The sequence below is a fragment of the Vicia villosa genome, linkage group LG4 (assembly GCF_029867415.1).
Source record: "Vicia villosa cultivar HV-30 ecotype Madison, WI linkage group LG4, Vvil1.0, whole genome shotgun sequence".
In the NCBI taxonomy this organism is placed as follows: domain Eukaryota; kingdom Viridiplantae; phylum Streptophyta; class Magnoliopsida; order Fabales; family Fabaceae; genus Vicia; species Vicia villosa.
In genome coordinates, this window is record NC_081183.1 from 119,540,713 (window position 1) to 119,554,821 (window position 14,109).

Here is a 14,109-nt window from a genome sequence, read left to right on the forward strand (position 1 = left end):
AATTATTAAAGAAAGTAAAACCGAATAAAAGAGCAGTTTAACTTATATTTTTCAAAATATTTTTTCAATAAATTTTCAATTAATAATTTTAAGACAATAAAATAAAATAAACATTAGAAGATTTTCTTATAACAATTAAAGAGACTCGAAAAAGAAAAAAATATAGAAAAACAGTTTTACAGTTCATCAATGAGGTGTAGTGTGGGGTTGGACGGAAGGAAGAAGTTTTGTTGCCGTTAGTGATAAGCACGCCTGGCATTTTCATCATTCTTCCCTCTCATTCTCTCTCACTTCAACTTTTTTTCTATTCTATTCTCTTTAATATTCCTTTTTTTTCTTCTCTCTCTAAAATTCTTCTTTCTTCTTCAGTCACTACTTTCTCTTTCTCTCTCACTTTTCTCTCTCTTCTTTTTCCTTCCATTTTCCGCACCTTCAATTCTCGTTTCTCTGATTGGATCTGCAACTTGCTAGAATCTATTCACTTCGATTCCTCAACTTTATTTATTTATTTATTCGTAGTTTGAAGCTTCGATTTCAGTTTTTTTCTTCAACTCGAGGTTGTGTAGTACTCGCGTTGTTCTTCGATTCTCGATTTTTTTTTGATTTTTCTGGTTTTGTTTTTCGGTGCTGATTCCGATAAAGGTATAATCGATTACTGCTTCATTTCCAGGTATGAATTGAAGATAATTTAATCGCTTTTTTTTCAGCTTTTTTTCAACTTTTTTTTCTTACTGAAGCTAGGTAGATTTAGCTTGAATTTCGATCTGGTTTGGTGGTTCCTGATTGAATTTTGTTGACCTGAATCGAAATTGCATTTTTATGTTGAAATTTAAAGGACTAGTTTAATTAATTAATTAGTTTATTTTTATTTTTTGTTGAAAAAATTAGATGTTGATGTTTGGATTTTGGAAAATGGAAAATGATTGTAATGTTTATTGAGTTATCGAGATTATGTGATGTGTAATGTTATTGTGTATATTGATGCGTACGTGTCAGTTGCTTAGGTGTATGATTTGATTAGCTTTGTTGTATTGTTCGATGATGATGTATTTGCAAATTGGCATTCTGTGAAATATTTGAGCGTTTTATTGCATGTGTATATGCGTTGGGGCGTGTTATTATATGAAGAATTCTCGTGACTTCGGTCTTTTTTTACTTGTTTGCAAGAACTGCGCAGATTTTTCCGGTGTTTGTTGGATAGTGGTCCATATTGGTTTTATTTAAGTCTATTCTCTATCATACATGTAAGATTGAAGGGTTAATATTAACTCAAGCTTGTTTTACTTTTGATGTAAATATTTATATGTTCCTGAGCTATTTTTAGCTTCAATAATTACTTCAAAATAACTTTGTGAGTAAGTGAACAACCGCCCCTTGTGTCTAGCGGAAGGGGCTAGACTCCCATACACGGCGAACCGATATTTGAATACCGGTTGAAAGATCTAATTTAGTACCCGAAACATCTCGAATAGGATTGCCTTCCGTGTGGATTTAACCTATGGGGAACAAAATAAATAATGGGAAGTGATTAGTTAAGCTTCCTAATCCCTAAAATAGCTCAGTGAGTAAGTGCTTATATGCTGATTACCCAAACACGGCTATTTTCTATAGTAGTATAACTACTGATATTAGGCTTTTTTTCTAATAGCAGCTCTACTTGCATAAGTGACATTCTGCATAAGGCAGTGAAGTAACTTTGTTGGATGCAAATGCAAGGGTGTGTGTGTGTGTGTGTTTGCTTGCTTTGTTCATGTACTAGTATCATACAGTGGTGGCTACCGAAAATATTTAGCCCTTAGTAGGTATGCCGAACAGACATGTTGACAAAAGATGCAATTTTCTTTTTGGCTTCTTTGTTCATGGTTTGTTTTAATCCAACCAACTTCAATGACAAGGTTTGCGTCATGATTGCTTACTCGAAATGCTTGTGTATTCAATGTTATAGGACAGCAATTAGTGAGCCTGTAGTAGCTGATACTGGTGACATGCTTAGAAATGCAGTCCTGTTCTCGGTTGCAACTATTGATACATTTGCCTTAACTTGAGGAACATCAATATAGATAATTGAGTTCTTAATATATTTGAAATTTCCTAATACTACATGAGGGTATATTTCTAGTGAAAATAGAAAAGGTTATAAAAGCGTCCATGATGAACATTACAGGGAAGGTTTTCAGTTAGTAGTGAACTTTACTGTATCTCAAGGAACACAATGGCAGCTTTGCTTTTCTCTACATTTTGTATTTTACATCAAGTTTGTCAGAAAAATTTATCGAATGGTTGATTAATGATGCCAACCTTATGTTTAATCTATGCTATCTGATATTGTCTCCTCAGTTTTTAATTAAAGTTACTTCTGAACCAGAATTTGTTGATCGAAACTGTTGGTGGAAGCATTTGCAATTCACCTTCTAATTTGGCAGTTTCAGTAAACTTTGATATTGCTTTCTATCAATTCATTGTATTATTTATGGTTCCCTTTCAGGAAATTATTTTCTATATATAAGCTAGGGTGTGAAGGACCAAATAGTAGAATCATATTATGGCAGTTTCCATGAGAGATGTGGATCCAGCTTTTCAGGGAGCTGGACAAAAGGCGTATCCTGCATCTAATTAACATATTATACTGTTTACTATTTATCAGATTTTCAATATTTACAAGATTTTTTTTAAGTTTCTCCTTCACCTGGTTCTGTTCAATGCGTAAATTAATTTCATGCTTTGATCTTATGCATTATTCTCCTTAACCGTAAATAGTGGGCTTGAAATATGGCGTATTGAGAATTTTAATCCAATATCTATCCCAAAGTCCTCTTATGGCAAATTTTTCACTGGGGATTCCTATGTGATCTTAAAGGTAAGCCATATTTTCCAAGTGGTTTATTCAGTTGTAGTTTCGTACAATGCTAGCCTCAAATTGATGTCTGCCTATTCATGAAGCTTTATTTTCTGTTTATAATTGTTTTGCATGGACTTTGTAACTTTGAAACATTTGATGTTTTCAAAATGATAAAATCACAACATTGGTATGTAATGACTTGTGAGAAATTGATTTCATGTCTTCATTTTTCAGTTTGTTAGAGAGTGCATCCTTGGTTTGAATTGATGATAAACTGTATTTACCAAACATACTATCCTCTCTTGGTCTTATATGAACACAAGTTTAGCTATAGGACATTATCTTCTTCTTAGTTCTGTTCGTTTTTCTAAGGAAACATTCATTATGAAATCTCTATACATTTATCAGTTTTGGTACAAAAATGTGTTTTGAGGAAAAAAGAATAGTTAAAAATGTGAGCTTGAATTTATCCATATAACATTATTGGCTTCTTTCCCATGACCTTTGATTCCTCTTGCATATGAAGATAGTTTATGAGGTGTTTGAAACAAGTCTCAATATATTCATCAGTATCACTTATTTTGGCAAGATTCACATTATTTTCTGGCTTCCGTTAGACTTTTGGCCATTACTACTAAGTTACTAACCTGATAGCTTTTTCTTTTTATTATGCTGCTTGTGCATACTGCATCATACATGATCCCTGGTTTTTTCTAGTATGAATACATTTCATTTCCAATCTTTTTTAATTTTTTTTGCATAGACAACCGCATCAAAAAGTGGAGCTCTGCGTCATGACATCCACTACTGGATTGGTAAAGACACTAGTCAGGTAAAGATCAATATTTTCAGCATAACCTAGTTGATATATTACTTAGTTCTTATAAATTTATTTTCCCCGTGATTTGGTTTGACATTACTCATAATGATTGTAATTTAAAAATAGGATGAAGCTGGTGTTGCAGCCATCAAGACTGTTGAGCTGGATGCAGCTCTTGGAGGACGAGCTGTTCAGTATCGGGAAGTACAGGGCCACGAAACTGAAAAGTTCCTGTCTTATTTTAAACCGTGTATTATACCTCTAGAAGGTGGAGTTGCTTCTGGTTTTAAACATGCTGAGGCTGAAAAACATAAGACACGGTTGTTTGTATGCAGAGGGAAACATGTTGTGCATGTCAAAGAGGCAAGTTTGATGTTTTTTTGTCTGCCTTTGAGGTTTGAGTATTGCATGTCATTGATCACATTGGATCAGGCTGGTAAACACATACAGAAACATAATTTTCTGCTTGCTGAGTAGTCACTTTTTTATGTTATAGGTTCCTTTTGCTCGATCTTCACTCAACCATGACGATATTTTTGTTCTCGACACCGAGTCAAAAATCTTCCAATTTAATGGTTCCAATTCATCTATTCAAGAAAGGGCTAAAGCTTTGGAAGTTGTACAGTATATTAAAGATACCTACCACGAGGGAAAGTGCGAGATAGCTGCCATTGGTAAGTCTACGGGTATATTTTGAAGTTCGAAAGGTGATTACTGATTTTTATGAATTGAATGTTTTCTTGAACTTCCAAGCAGAGGATGGAAAGTTAATGGCTGATCCTGAAACTGGGGAATTCTGGGGTTTCTTTGGCGGATTTGCTCCTCTTCCACGAAAAGCAGCCAGTGATGATGCCAAGTCTGCTGATCCCCGCGCTCCAAAACTGCTTTGGTATGATGTTATTCCGGTCTTCCCTCTTACATTTTTTTTTTTTTGTTTCTAGTTGCACTACCAATGTATTCCGTTCTTTCTTGGTACACTGATGTTTGGATGAAATATATTAATGTTTACATGTTTTGCAATCTTCTTCTTTCACCCTTTAATTTTTTAGTTGTGTGTATTAGATATTGGGGTTTTAAAAGGCGAAATGACACTCCTACGCAGCTTCATCCTTTTATTTGTAAAACACAAATAATAAACACTGCGTCAAATAAACTGTTATAAGATTAGCAAAAGTGTGACACGCTGGTGGTCCTGTTAGAACATGTTTTACCATAAAAACCAAATCTTTTCCTATTAGGCGGGGTTGGCTACATGGATTTAATGTCGTAATACTGTCTTGAATTAAGTCTAAAGATGTATCATTTACCTCTAAATCTCAATGATATGGTATATAGTTTTCTTTTGTCTGCTTTTATCTCTATAACTATTTAACTATCCTCCATTTGATTAGCCCTACTTACTGATGCATTTGCATATTTTGTGTTTGGGAGGTCATTTGCATTTTTTTCCTTTTTAGTATTCATTTGTAGAGATGAGGATGTTGTGTTTTTAGTGATACATTATCCTTTTAGCCTTTTTCCTTTTTACTGATACATTATGGTGTAATTTGATCCATGTAGCCGACCATACTTAGAGGGATAAGACTTAATTATCCTTTTAGCCTAACATTTTATTAGTGTATAATACTGTAAAATTCCAAAGCAGATCAATTATTTTGACAATAGTTGATGAAATTCGTTTGTTGTATTAAAGTGTTAGATTTTGTAATGCTTAGTTATCATAAATTATCGTTTTTGCAGTGTTGAAAAGGGACAAGCCGAACCCGTTGAGGCTGATTCTTTCAAAAGGGAGTTTCTAGACACAAATAAATGTTATATTCTGGATTGTGGGTTGGAAATGTTTGTCTGGATGGGAAGAAACACCTCTCTTGATGACAGAAAAAGTGCAAGTGGAGTTGCTGATGTAATACCTACTTTCCCTTGCATCCCTTAGCATTTGTCTTTAAGTTTAAATACACTTACCAATACCTTTTCAATTTATTTATTTATTTATTCTTCATGTTCTAACTACTAGTAATTTGCTTTGGACCAAATAACAGGAGTTAGTCAGTGGCATTGATCAACTTAAACCCCAAATAATTCGAGTAATCGAAGGATTTGAAACAGTGTTGTTTAAGTCCAAGTTTGATTCTTGGCCTCAGACCCCTGATGTAACTGTATCTGAAGACGGACGTGGCAAGGTAGCAGGCAAGTGATTGATATTATGGCTTTTATCATAACATGAATAGATTTTTTAACATTACATTTCTGTATAGCCATTATGTCAACTCAAATTTTTCTCTTATTTGCGACTTTGTATTTTGTAGCACTTCTGAAACGTCAAGGAGTAAATGTCAAGGGTCTGTTGAAGGCTGATGCAGTAAAAGAAGAACCTCAACCTCACATTGATTGCACTGGACATTTGCAGGTATTCTGCTAGTTGCAAATCATCTATCAAGACCAATATTTCTTGATGCAATTCGGTTTCACTTTTGTCATTTTTCTTATTGGTTTTATATCCCGCTTAATTGGTTTCTTCTGATTAGAAAATCATTTTGAGCCCTTTTTGATCTCCTACTATCTCCCATCCCGATAATGGCCACCTGAGTGAGAGGCAGAATACATAGTCTTGTAGTACATCTGAGGTGTTTTCTATCATAAAGTTGACGACTAGAGTTTGATCCTTGTCAATTCCAATCTTCTAAACAAAAAACTTGAATTTTAGCACAAGATAAAAAAAACTTGATAACTAGTATTCCATGATAATTCAGAAGATATTCTCTATTTGGGTGGAGTTGTTGTGATATGGTGTTGTTCAATCTCAACATTTCTCTTTTATTTCTGTAGTTAACAGCAGTCTTACTCTAACTGTATACAGGTTTGGCGCGTGAATGGTCAGGAAAAGATTCTTCTCCCAGCTTCTGATCAATCAAAATTTTATAGTGGAGATTGCTTCATCTTTCAATATTCATATCCTGGAGAAGATAAGGACGATTGTCTTATTGGAACGTGGATAGGAAAGAGCAGTGTTGAGGTGAAAGATTTTGAGTACAATTTTACTTCTAGTCAAATGTGTCTTGAATATTAAAATAAATAATCTGAAAGCAAAATGTTCGGCTGTAGCTGAAAAATATTAATACTTGTAGTAAACTGTTAGTCCTTTTAAGTTTTGGTTGTGAATTCATAAATAGGTTCCTATAGTTTGAAAACTATAATTGGGTCCTTATTGTTTAGTCAATTTTTTTTTCCAGATTGAGTCATCATAAGGACATATCGAAATACTGGACTCAGGAGTCCTATCAAAATAGTTTTTAAAACTACATGGGTTAATAGTTTTCAAATTCTAGGAACCATTAGAGATGTAAACTGATTAAAATTTTACAGGAGTTGGTGTTGACTATGACCTATTAAAAAAAATCCCAAATGTATAAAAAATTAGAGATTTTGTTAACTCTAGCCAATTGTATGCTTATATATTGCACTATACTTGGCACTAGTAACTTGTCTGGGGCCCGAAAGTGTTAAATAAATATGCATGGCAGAGTATATTTCACTCTATCCATAAATTTGTGTTCGGCACATTGTTAATCTATTACCTGTATTGATCACAAGATTTCAATTGAAAATAGGAAGAAAGAGCTTCAGCTAATTCACTGGCTAGTAAAATGGTTGAGTCAATGAAGTTTCTGGCTTCCCAGGTAATATTTCAGGAAATTATGTTTTTGGCCTTTTGTTTAAATATTATTTATGCTTATTTCTTATCTCTTTACTGACAGTAATACGCATTTTTAATTGACTGCAGGCTCGTATATATGAAGGCAATGAACCAATTCAATTTCATTCTATCCTACAAACCTTCATTGTTTTTAAGGTTTGTATGGTCCTAATATTGTGGAAGCTCACACCCCATCTTTTACTGGCCATGTAACTTTTTCCAATCATTTTTATCAGGGTGGGCTTGGTGATGCATACAAGACTTACATTGCAGAAAAGGAAATTCCAGATGAGACATACAGTGAGGATGGTGTTGCATTATTCCGCATCCAGGGCTCTGGACCAGATAATATGCAAGCTATACAAGTTGAACCTGTATGCCCCAATGCCTTTTTGTAGTGGTCATTTGTCTATCCACTTATGTTGTATTGGGCAACACACCTTTCTGAATTCATAGACTGTTTATTTAATCAATTTTTATTTTCATGGGGGTCAACCAGGTTGCTTCTTCCTTGAATTCCTCTTATTGCTACATACTTCATAATGGGCCCGCTGTCTTTACTTGGTCTGGAAGCAATACAAGTGCAGAAGACCAGGAACTTGTAGAGAGGATGCTGGATTTGATAAAGGTATGATGTGTGTTTGAGACAAAGCAATTTAGTTAAATGGGTCTAAGCAAATACCAAGAACCTAGCTTTTGTTTTTAGGTCAAATGATGTGTTGGACAAGCAGATAGATGTGGATGATATTTTATACACTTTCATGGTTAAAATGGTTAAATATATGGTTATTATGTTTTTATCATAGCTAACCACACTAGCATTGCCTCTGTTGTCATAGGGGTTTTAGGTTTGATGCTATTCAGTGGCATGTCTGACAGCCCCTATTACTTAGCCAGTGAATTACACTGATATGAAAAGAAGAAAACAGTAATAATATAAGTTGATTGCAAAGTTAATGTGTTGGAAGACATCAATTTCAAGTTTTTAAACTTTCAAATGTCCAAAGAGATTGCTATCCAGTATATTGTTATATTTGTTTAGTTATTCTTCGTCTATCTAGTTTTCACATGCTTGCCAAATTTCTGCAGCCAAATTTACAATCAAAACCACAGAGGGAAGGTACAGAATCTGAACAGTTTTGGGATTTGTTGGGAGGAAAATCAGAATATCCCAGTCAAAAGATTAGTAGGGAGTCTGAAAGTGATCCGCACCTATTTTGTTGCAACTTCTCAAAAGGTAAGGGATGATTTTCTTGTTTCCTGGATATTTACAGATCCCCCCTTCCCCTATGAAGGCAAATAGCTGACTTTCTTCTGATGGTTTTCTTCTGCCACCCAATTGAACAATGAGCAGGAAACTTAAAGGTGAGTACACCCACTAATCTATCATTTCTGGTAACAATATTCTTAATTTTGGAACTTACGGAAATGCAACCGTATAATGAAGGTGTGTTAAAGTAGTAGGTCTTGTATCTTGGCTTTCAACAATATTTTAGATGTAGTATGTTAAGTTGCTTGTCATAAAGAAAAATTTAATGTAATATATTTTAAGCACTAGTGATATGAGATAAATAAGATTGAAACTGAAGCAGGTTTTCTCAATCTGATACTGTTGGTAAAAAAATAATGAAATATATTTTAAGCACTAGTGATATGTGATAAATAAGATTGAAACAGACGCGAGTTTGCTCAATCTGATACTGTTGGTAAAAACATAATAAATCGTCAATGTTAAGCTATGAAACAAGGATGAAATACAGTTTCCTAAAACAGCACATTATCCGCATTATGTGATTAATAAGATTGAAACAAAAGTGAGTTTGCTCAATCTGATACTGTTAATAAAACATAATAAATGGTCAATGTTAAGCTATGAAACAAGGATGAAATACAGTTTCCTAAAACAGCACGTTATCCAAATCGTTGTGCTACTGTTTGAGGCAGGAAAATGATTTGTGTTGTAATAGATCCAAACACAATAATGAACTGAAGCTGATAAAATGATATTGATAGCAGACTCAGAGGATGGCCCCTCTTTACAAAAGATGAATGAAAACAGTAGATGAACTATGGAGGGAGATGAATCTCCTTGCAAAAGAATGAAAGAAATGATATTCTCAATAATGAGAGCACCCCCTTCTGAGAAGGGAATCACCCCATGCTAGGCCCCTAAATTCCTGCTTCACCCAAGGCATGCACCCCACTTCCTGTATAACAACCTCACCTTTCTTACCCTTCAATCACAAAGTGCCTCCTTTCCATTTTGTTATAACTTCCGCTCTCCCTTCTGACGGTTTCCCTTTGTACTCATTGCACTTTGTCGCGTGCCTGTCATATCAGTATTGACAATGGAATCAGTACTCAAACTTAGGAGCATTCTCTGGTTAATGGTAGAAACAGGAGATGGTGATGGACGCTGGGCCTGGTACGAGAAAAATGGAAAGATCAAACATCAGAGCAGCGAGCTGTCTTTGCTCCAAACCCTAAGCCACCCGGAAATTCCTTCCCAGCTACATCTTATCCCATACCTCACCCCCCTAGTATCAAGTGTTCATCGAGTTATTTATAATTCAGTATGTGATTACATAATAAGATTACTTAATAGTTTATTTTTTTTTAAATTACTGAAATTGACAGCAGATGTTATTCAAAATTAAACTATGGTTAATCTTGTAACACATAAGATCAAAATAAGATAACCTGATTAGATATTATCTAACCTGTGGGTGCACGATTATTCACTGAGAGGTGTTGATGGCCACCATAGCTTCTTTTAAAAACTTGCTTTTGGTGAAAAATGCAGACAGATAAATATGACCAATGTGCTATGTATACCTCAGTTTATTACGGGAACTGTTACAAAATTCTAAGGGTGAATTTGCTCAGTCACGTGTGCTGCACTGCTTTTGACAATTTGAATACTAGGATTTATTTCTGTTGCAATGCATTAATCTTGAGCAATTCTCTCAGGTGACGGAGATATACAACTTCTCCCAGGATGATTTAATGACGGAAGACATATTCATCTTGGATTGTTACTCTGATATATTTGTCTGGGTTGGCCAGGAGGTTGACACCAAGAGTAGAATGCAGGCGCTAACAATTGGTGAGGTAAAACTGGTTTTGCTACCAGCTTAATTTAGTGGCTACTATTTTGAAGACTCTGATATCTTCAGTTAATTTAATGCTTATTTGAGTCCTCTAGCATCCCTGTGTTATTACGAAACAATGGGATTTATAATAATCATTTCCATGTCTTTTGCTTTTTGAATTTAACATCTATTAGGTTCTACCTTTGGTTGTGGATTTGTTAACTCACTATTGTAAATTGAACAGAAATTTCTTGAGCATGATTTTCTGCTGGAAAAAATATCTCGGGTGGCTCCAATATATGTTATCATGGAAGGGAGTGAGCCACCGTTTTTCACTCGCTTTTTTAATTGGGAGTCGGCAAAGTCTGCAGTAAGTTTATCAACATAATGGCATAATCATTTGACATTTGAACATCCTGATATTGACAATTCCTTTTTAACTTTGCAGATGTTGGGGAACTCATTTCAAAGGAAGCTTAAAATCGTAAAAAATGGGGGTACAGCACCAGTGGCGGTAAGGCATTTCATTTTCTTACAATCACTAATGAAAGGATCCCTTATTTAAATAGACTAAATACTGAAGTGTGACATCAGCGCTGTATTGAAGGCCTTTAAAATCTAAGACTGAATAATTATATCATGGAAATAAATACTTTTCTACAATTAAATATTGGTTAATCTTATTTTGTTTGTCCAAACCTTCGACACCAATGTCAGACCCAAATTTTGAAAACCTGTGGCAATTGACTAGAAGTTATTCTAGCAAATACAAAATTTGTATAACTATTGGATCCAAAGATGATGTGCTCTTGTTTGCTGATGATCCTTTGTATAGAACCGATATAATTCACTCCACCTTTTATTTTTCTCTGCTTTTCCTGTCCAGATATATTTTCTTTGCATTTGCATTTACTCTGATTTGTTATTGAAATGCCTTGTATATATTTCAGAAACCCAAACGGCGAACAACTTCATACGGAGGAAGGTCTAGTAGTGTGCCTGATAAATCCCAGCGTTCCTCACGTAGCATGTCTGTTAGTCCTGACCGGGTTCGTGTGAGGGGCAGGTCTCCAGCCTTTAATGCACTAGCTGCTACTTTCGAGAGCGCCAATGCTAGGAACCTTTCAACTCCTCCTCCAGTAATTAGAAAGCTGTATCCAAAATCTACGACACCTGATTCTGCAATACTAGCATCAAAATCTAAAGCCATAGCTGCACTTACTTCTAGTTTTGAACAACCACCTTCTGCACGAGAAAGCATGATACCTCGGGCAGTTAAAGGTAAACATTTGATAAAATAATTGCACATGAACTCCCTTCCCTCTCGCCTCCCTCTTTTGAGTATCACTGTTGCTTTGAGTAATATAATTCACTTTATCGCAATGTGCTTTCTGTTCTGGGTTGTTACAATGTGAAGTGAGTCCAGTCACCCCTAAATCAAACCCTGACAAAAATGACAAGGAGAATTCTGTGAGCGGAAGAGTGGAATCTCTTACCATAGAGGAAGATGTGAAAGAAGGTGAAGCTGAAGACGAGGAAGGTCTCTTGATTCACCCATATGAACGCCTTAAAATAACATCTATTGATCCTGTGCCCGACATTGATGTAACTAAAAGAGAGGTAAAGTGGACTATATAGTCTAGCTATAATATCATCATATCTACTTCCTTTTCATATTTTTGTTCTTTTTGCCGGGGTCATTCTTTTGAAATGCAGCTTATAATTAGGCTACTGTTCATTTATTGTTGATTTGTTTGAACTTGATGCAAGCAGACTTATCTATCATCTGCGGAGTTCAAAGAGAAATTTGGGATGTCCAAGGATGCTTTTTACAAATTGCCCAAATGGAAGCAAAACAAACTCAAAATGGCTATTCAGTTATTCTGATTCTTTAACTTATCCTTTTGTCAGCTCCCAGCAGTTTAGGTTCAGGTAGAAGAAACTTTTATCATAAGAGTTTATATTATTTTTCCTTGATCAATTTATATCTACTTTTTCTAAGCAGGGAGATTCTGTTTTGCAGCAAGGAACTGAACACGTGGAAGTGAAAGGGACAGCATCAGTATTTTTTTAGCATAACTGCGACTGCTCCTGGGAAACTTTTCATCCAGAGAAACTAGAGATTTTCCACTTCTCTTGTCTCTTTTCAGTGGTTTGAATGTTTAGGATTGTCTTTGTTGAGTTAGCTGCGTGGTATTAATTTTATAGGGCAAAGGTTGTTTGTGAGCTTGGTTTTTGAAAAAAAAAAAAAAGAAAATTCTTTTGGGTTTCATTTTATTTTATTTTTTAATTTATTTTAAAATTGTTTTGGTCAAGCAATTGGGGTTGCAAATGCGGTCTAGGTTGTATTTATATTGAGGACAAAGTGTGTATAGTAGAGTGTAAAAACCAGTCAGATCAATATTTGTTTTGGAAATAAAGTGTGGTTCTTTGTTCTCTGCAATTTTCAAGGACGCCATTGAAAGGATGAAAAGAGTCAACCAGAAACTCTGATGTGTTCTTGTAAAACATTTAAGGCCACCGAATATTTAGAGGATAACAAATTTTCGATCTCACATTTTTTAAAGAACTACACATGTTTTCAGTAATATATTTCTGGATGACACATTTTATATGAAGATATTGTTTTTAAAATGCAATCCTAGTGTTTATTTTATCCTTTATGTGTGCAATCTTAAGTGATTTTGTAGGGATGGGATTAAGAGTGTGTTTGGATTGGCGGTGAATAAAATTGGTTTTAGCAGAATTGAGTTTGGTAGTATTAATTTTAACAGAATTGAGTATAATAGAATTGATTTATGTTTGGATACATTTTTGTAAAAGTGGGTTGAACAAAAAAATATCAGTGTAAAAATCATTTGGAATCAATTTTGGAGGTATAAGCTACAAATTCTAGTAGGGGTGTTCATGGGTCGGTTTGAGTTGAATTTAGTCAAAACCATAACCCAACCCGTATATGGTACACTGGTTTGGGTGAGCAAAAATAACCACCCACAATATCATTGGGTTGGGTTGGGTAAAACCACAAATTTGTGGGTTGGATTGGGTTGGGTAATGGGTTACCCAATATTATTTTTCCTTATATAATTATTAATGATATGTTACATTTTTTCTTAATAAATAATTTAACATATTACTGCTATTTTTTTAAACATCAAATCTCAAAATGTATAATGAAATTTATTATAAACATATATTTGTAAGAACTAAAGTTACATTACAGTAAAACCTAGAATTACATAAAATACTTGCAATTTATTATAATTAGCATCAAAATAATCCAAATGTGGCATCCTAAATAAGTTAAAATCATTACTTACTAAATAAAAGATGTTCAAAAAGTTGAAATTGAAACAAGCAAAATTAAAAACATCAAAGTCATCACCTGTTAAATTATAAAAAAAAGAGAAAAAAATATAGTCACTCAATAACCCATGGGTTTTGTGGGTTGGGTGTGGGTTTACCCATAACCCAATTATTTTGAATGGGTTTTCATTTTTGAAAACCGTATTCACCCAATAACCCGACCCAACTCACTTTTTTGGATCGGTTTGGGTGGGTTTTACTGGGTTTATTGGGTTTATCCAACCCATGAACACCCCTAAATTCTAGCTTCAAGTAAAATCAATTATACTTTTGATTAAACAAACATCTCAAAATTACC

The 14,109-nt window shown here is 34.4% G+C and overlaps 1 protein-coding gene across 1 annotated transcript; it reads left to right on the plus strand.

The window, feature by feature from the left end:
- Positions 1 to 201: 201 nt before the first annotated feature.
- On the plus strand, positions 202 to 12,888 carry LOC131595111 (villin-4-like). The gene is made up of 24 exons (XM_058867383.1): positions 202 to 670; positions 2,486 to 2,598; positions 2,758 to 2,857; positions 3,603 to 3,671; positions 3,786 to 4,022; positions 4,156 to 4,333; positions 4,416 to 4,548; positions 5,400 to 5,562; positions 5,699 to 5,846; positions 5,966 to 6,066; positions 6,517 to 6,672; positions 7,268 to 7,336; positions 7,441 to 7,509; positions 7,590 to 7,727; positions 7,853 to 7,981; positions 8,443 to 8,590; positions 8,708 to 8,718; positions 10,324 to 10,464; positions 10,690 to 10,815; positions 10,894 to 10,959; positions 11,396 to 11,726; positions 11,863 to 12,065; positions 12,219 to 12,377; positions 12,469 to 12,888. The coding sequence occupies exons 2-23, from the start codon at positions 2,543 to 2,545 to the stop codon at positions 12,330 to 12,332; spliced, it is 2,886 nt and encodes a 961-aa protein (XP_058723366.1). The 5' UTR covers positions 202 to 670; positions 2,486 to 2,542; the 3' UTR covers positions 12,333 to 12,377; positions 12,469 to 12,888.
- The last annotated feature ends 1,221 nt before the right edge of the window (positions 12,889 to 14,109 follow it).

Excerpts from the sequence above, each read along its gene's own strand:
- LOC131595111 (XM_058867383.1), top strand. The coding sequence starts at position 2,543 with ATGGCAGTTTCCATGAGAGATGTGGATCCAGCTTTTCAGGGAGCTGGA. Across the intron at positions 4,023-4,155 it reads ATGTTGTGCATGTCAAAGAG|GTTCCTTTTGCTCGATCTTC; the intron begins GCAAGTTTGATG and ends TTTATGTTATAG. Across the intron at positions 12,066-12,218 it reads TTGATGTAACTAAAAGAGAG|ACTTATCTATCATCTGCGGA; the intron begins GTAAAGTGGACT and ends TGATGCAAGCAG.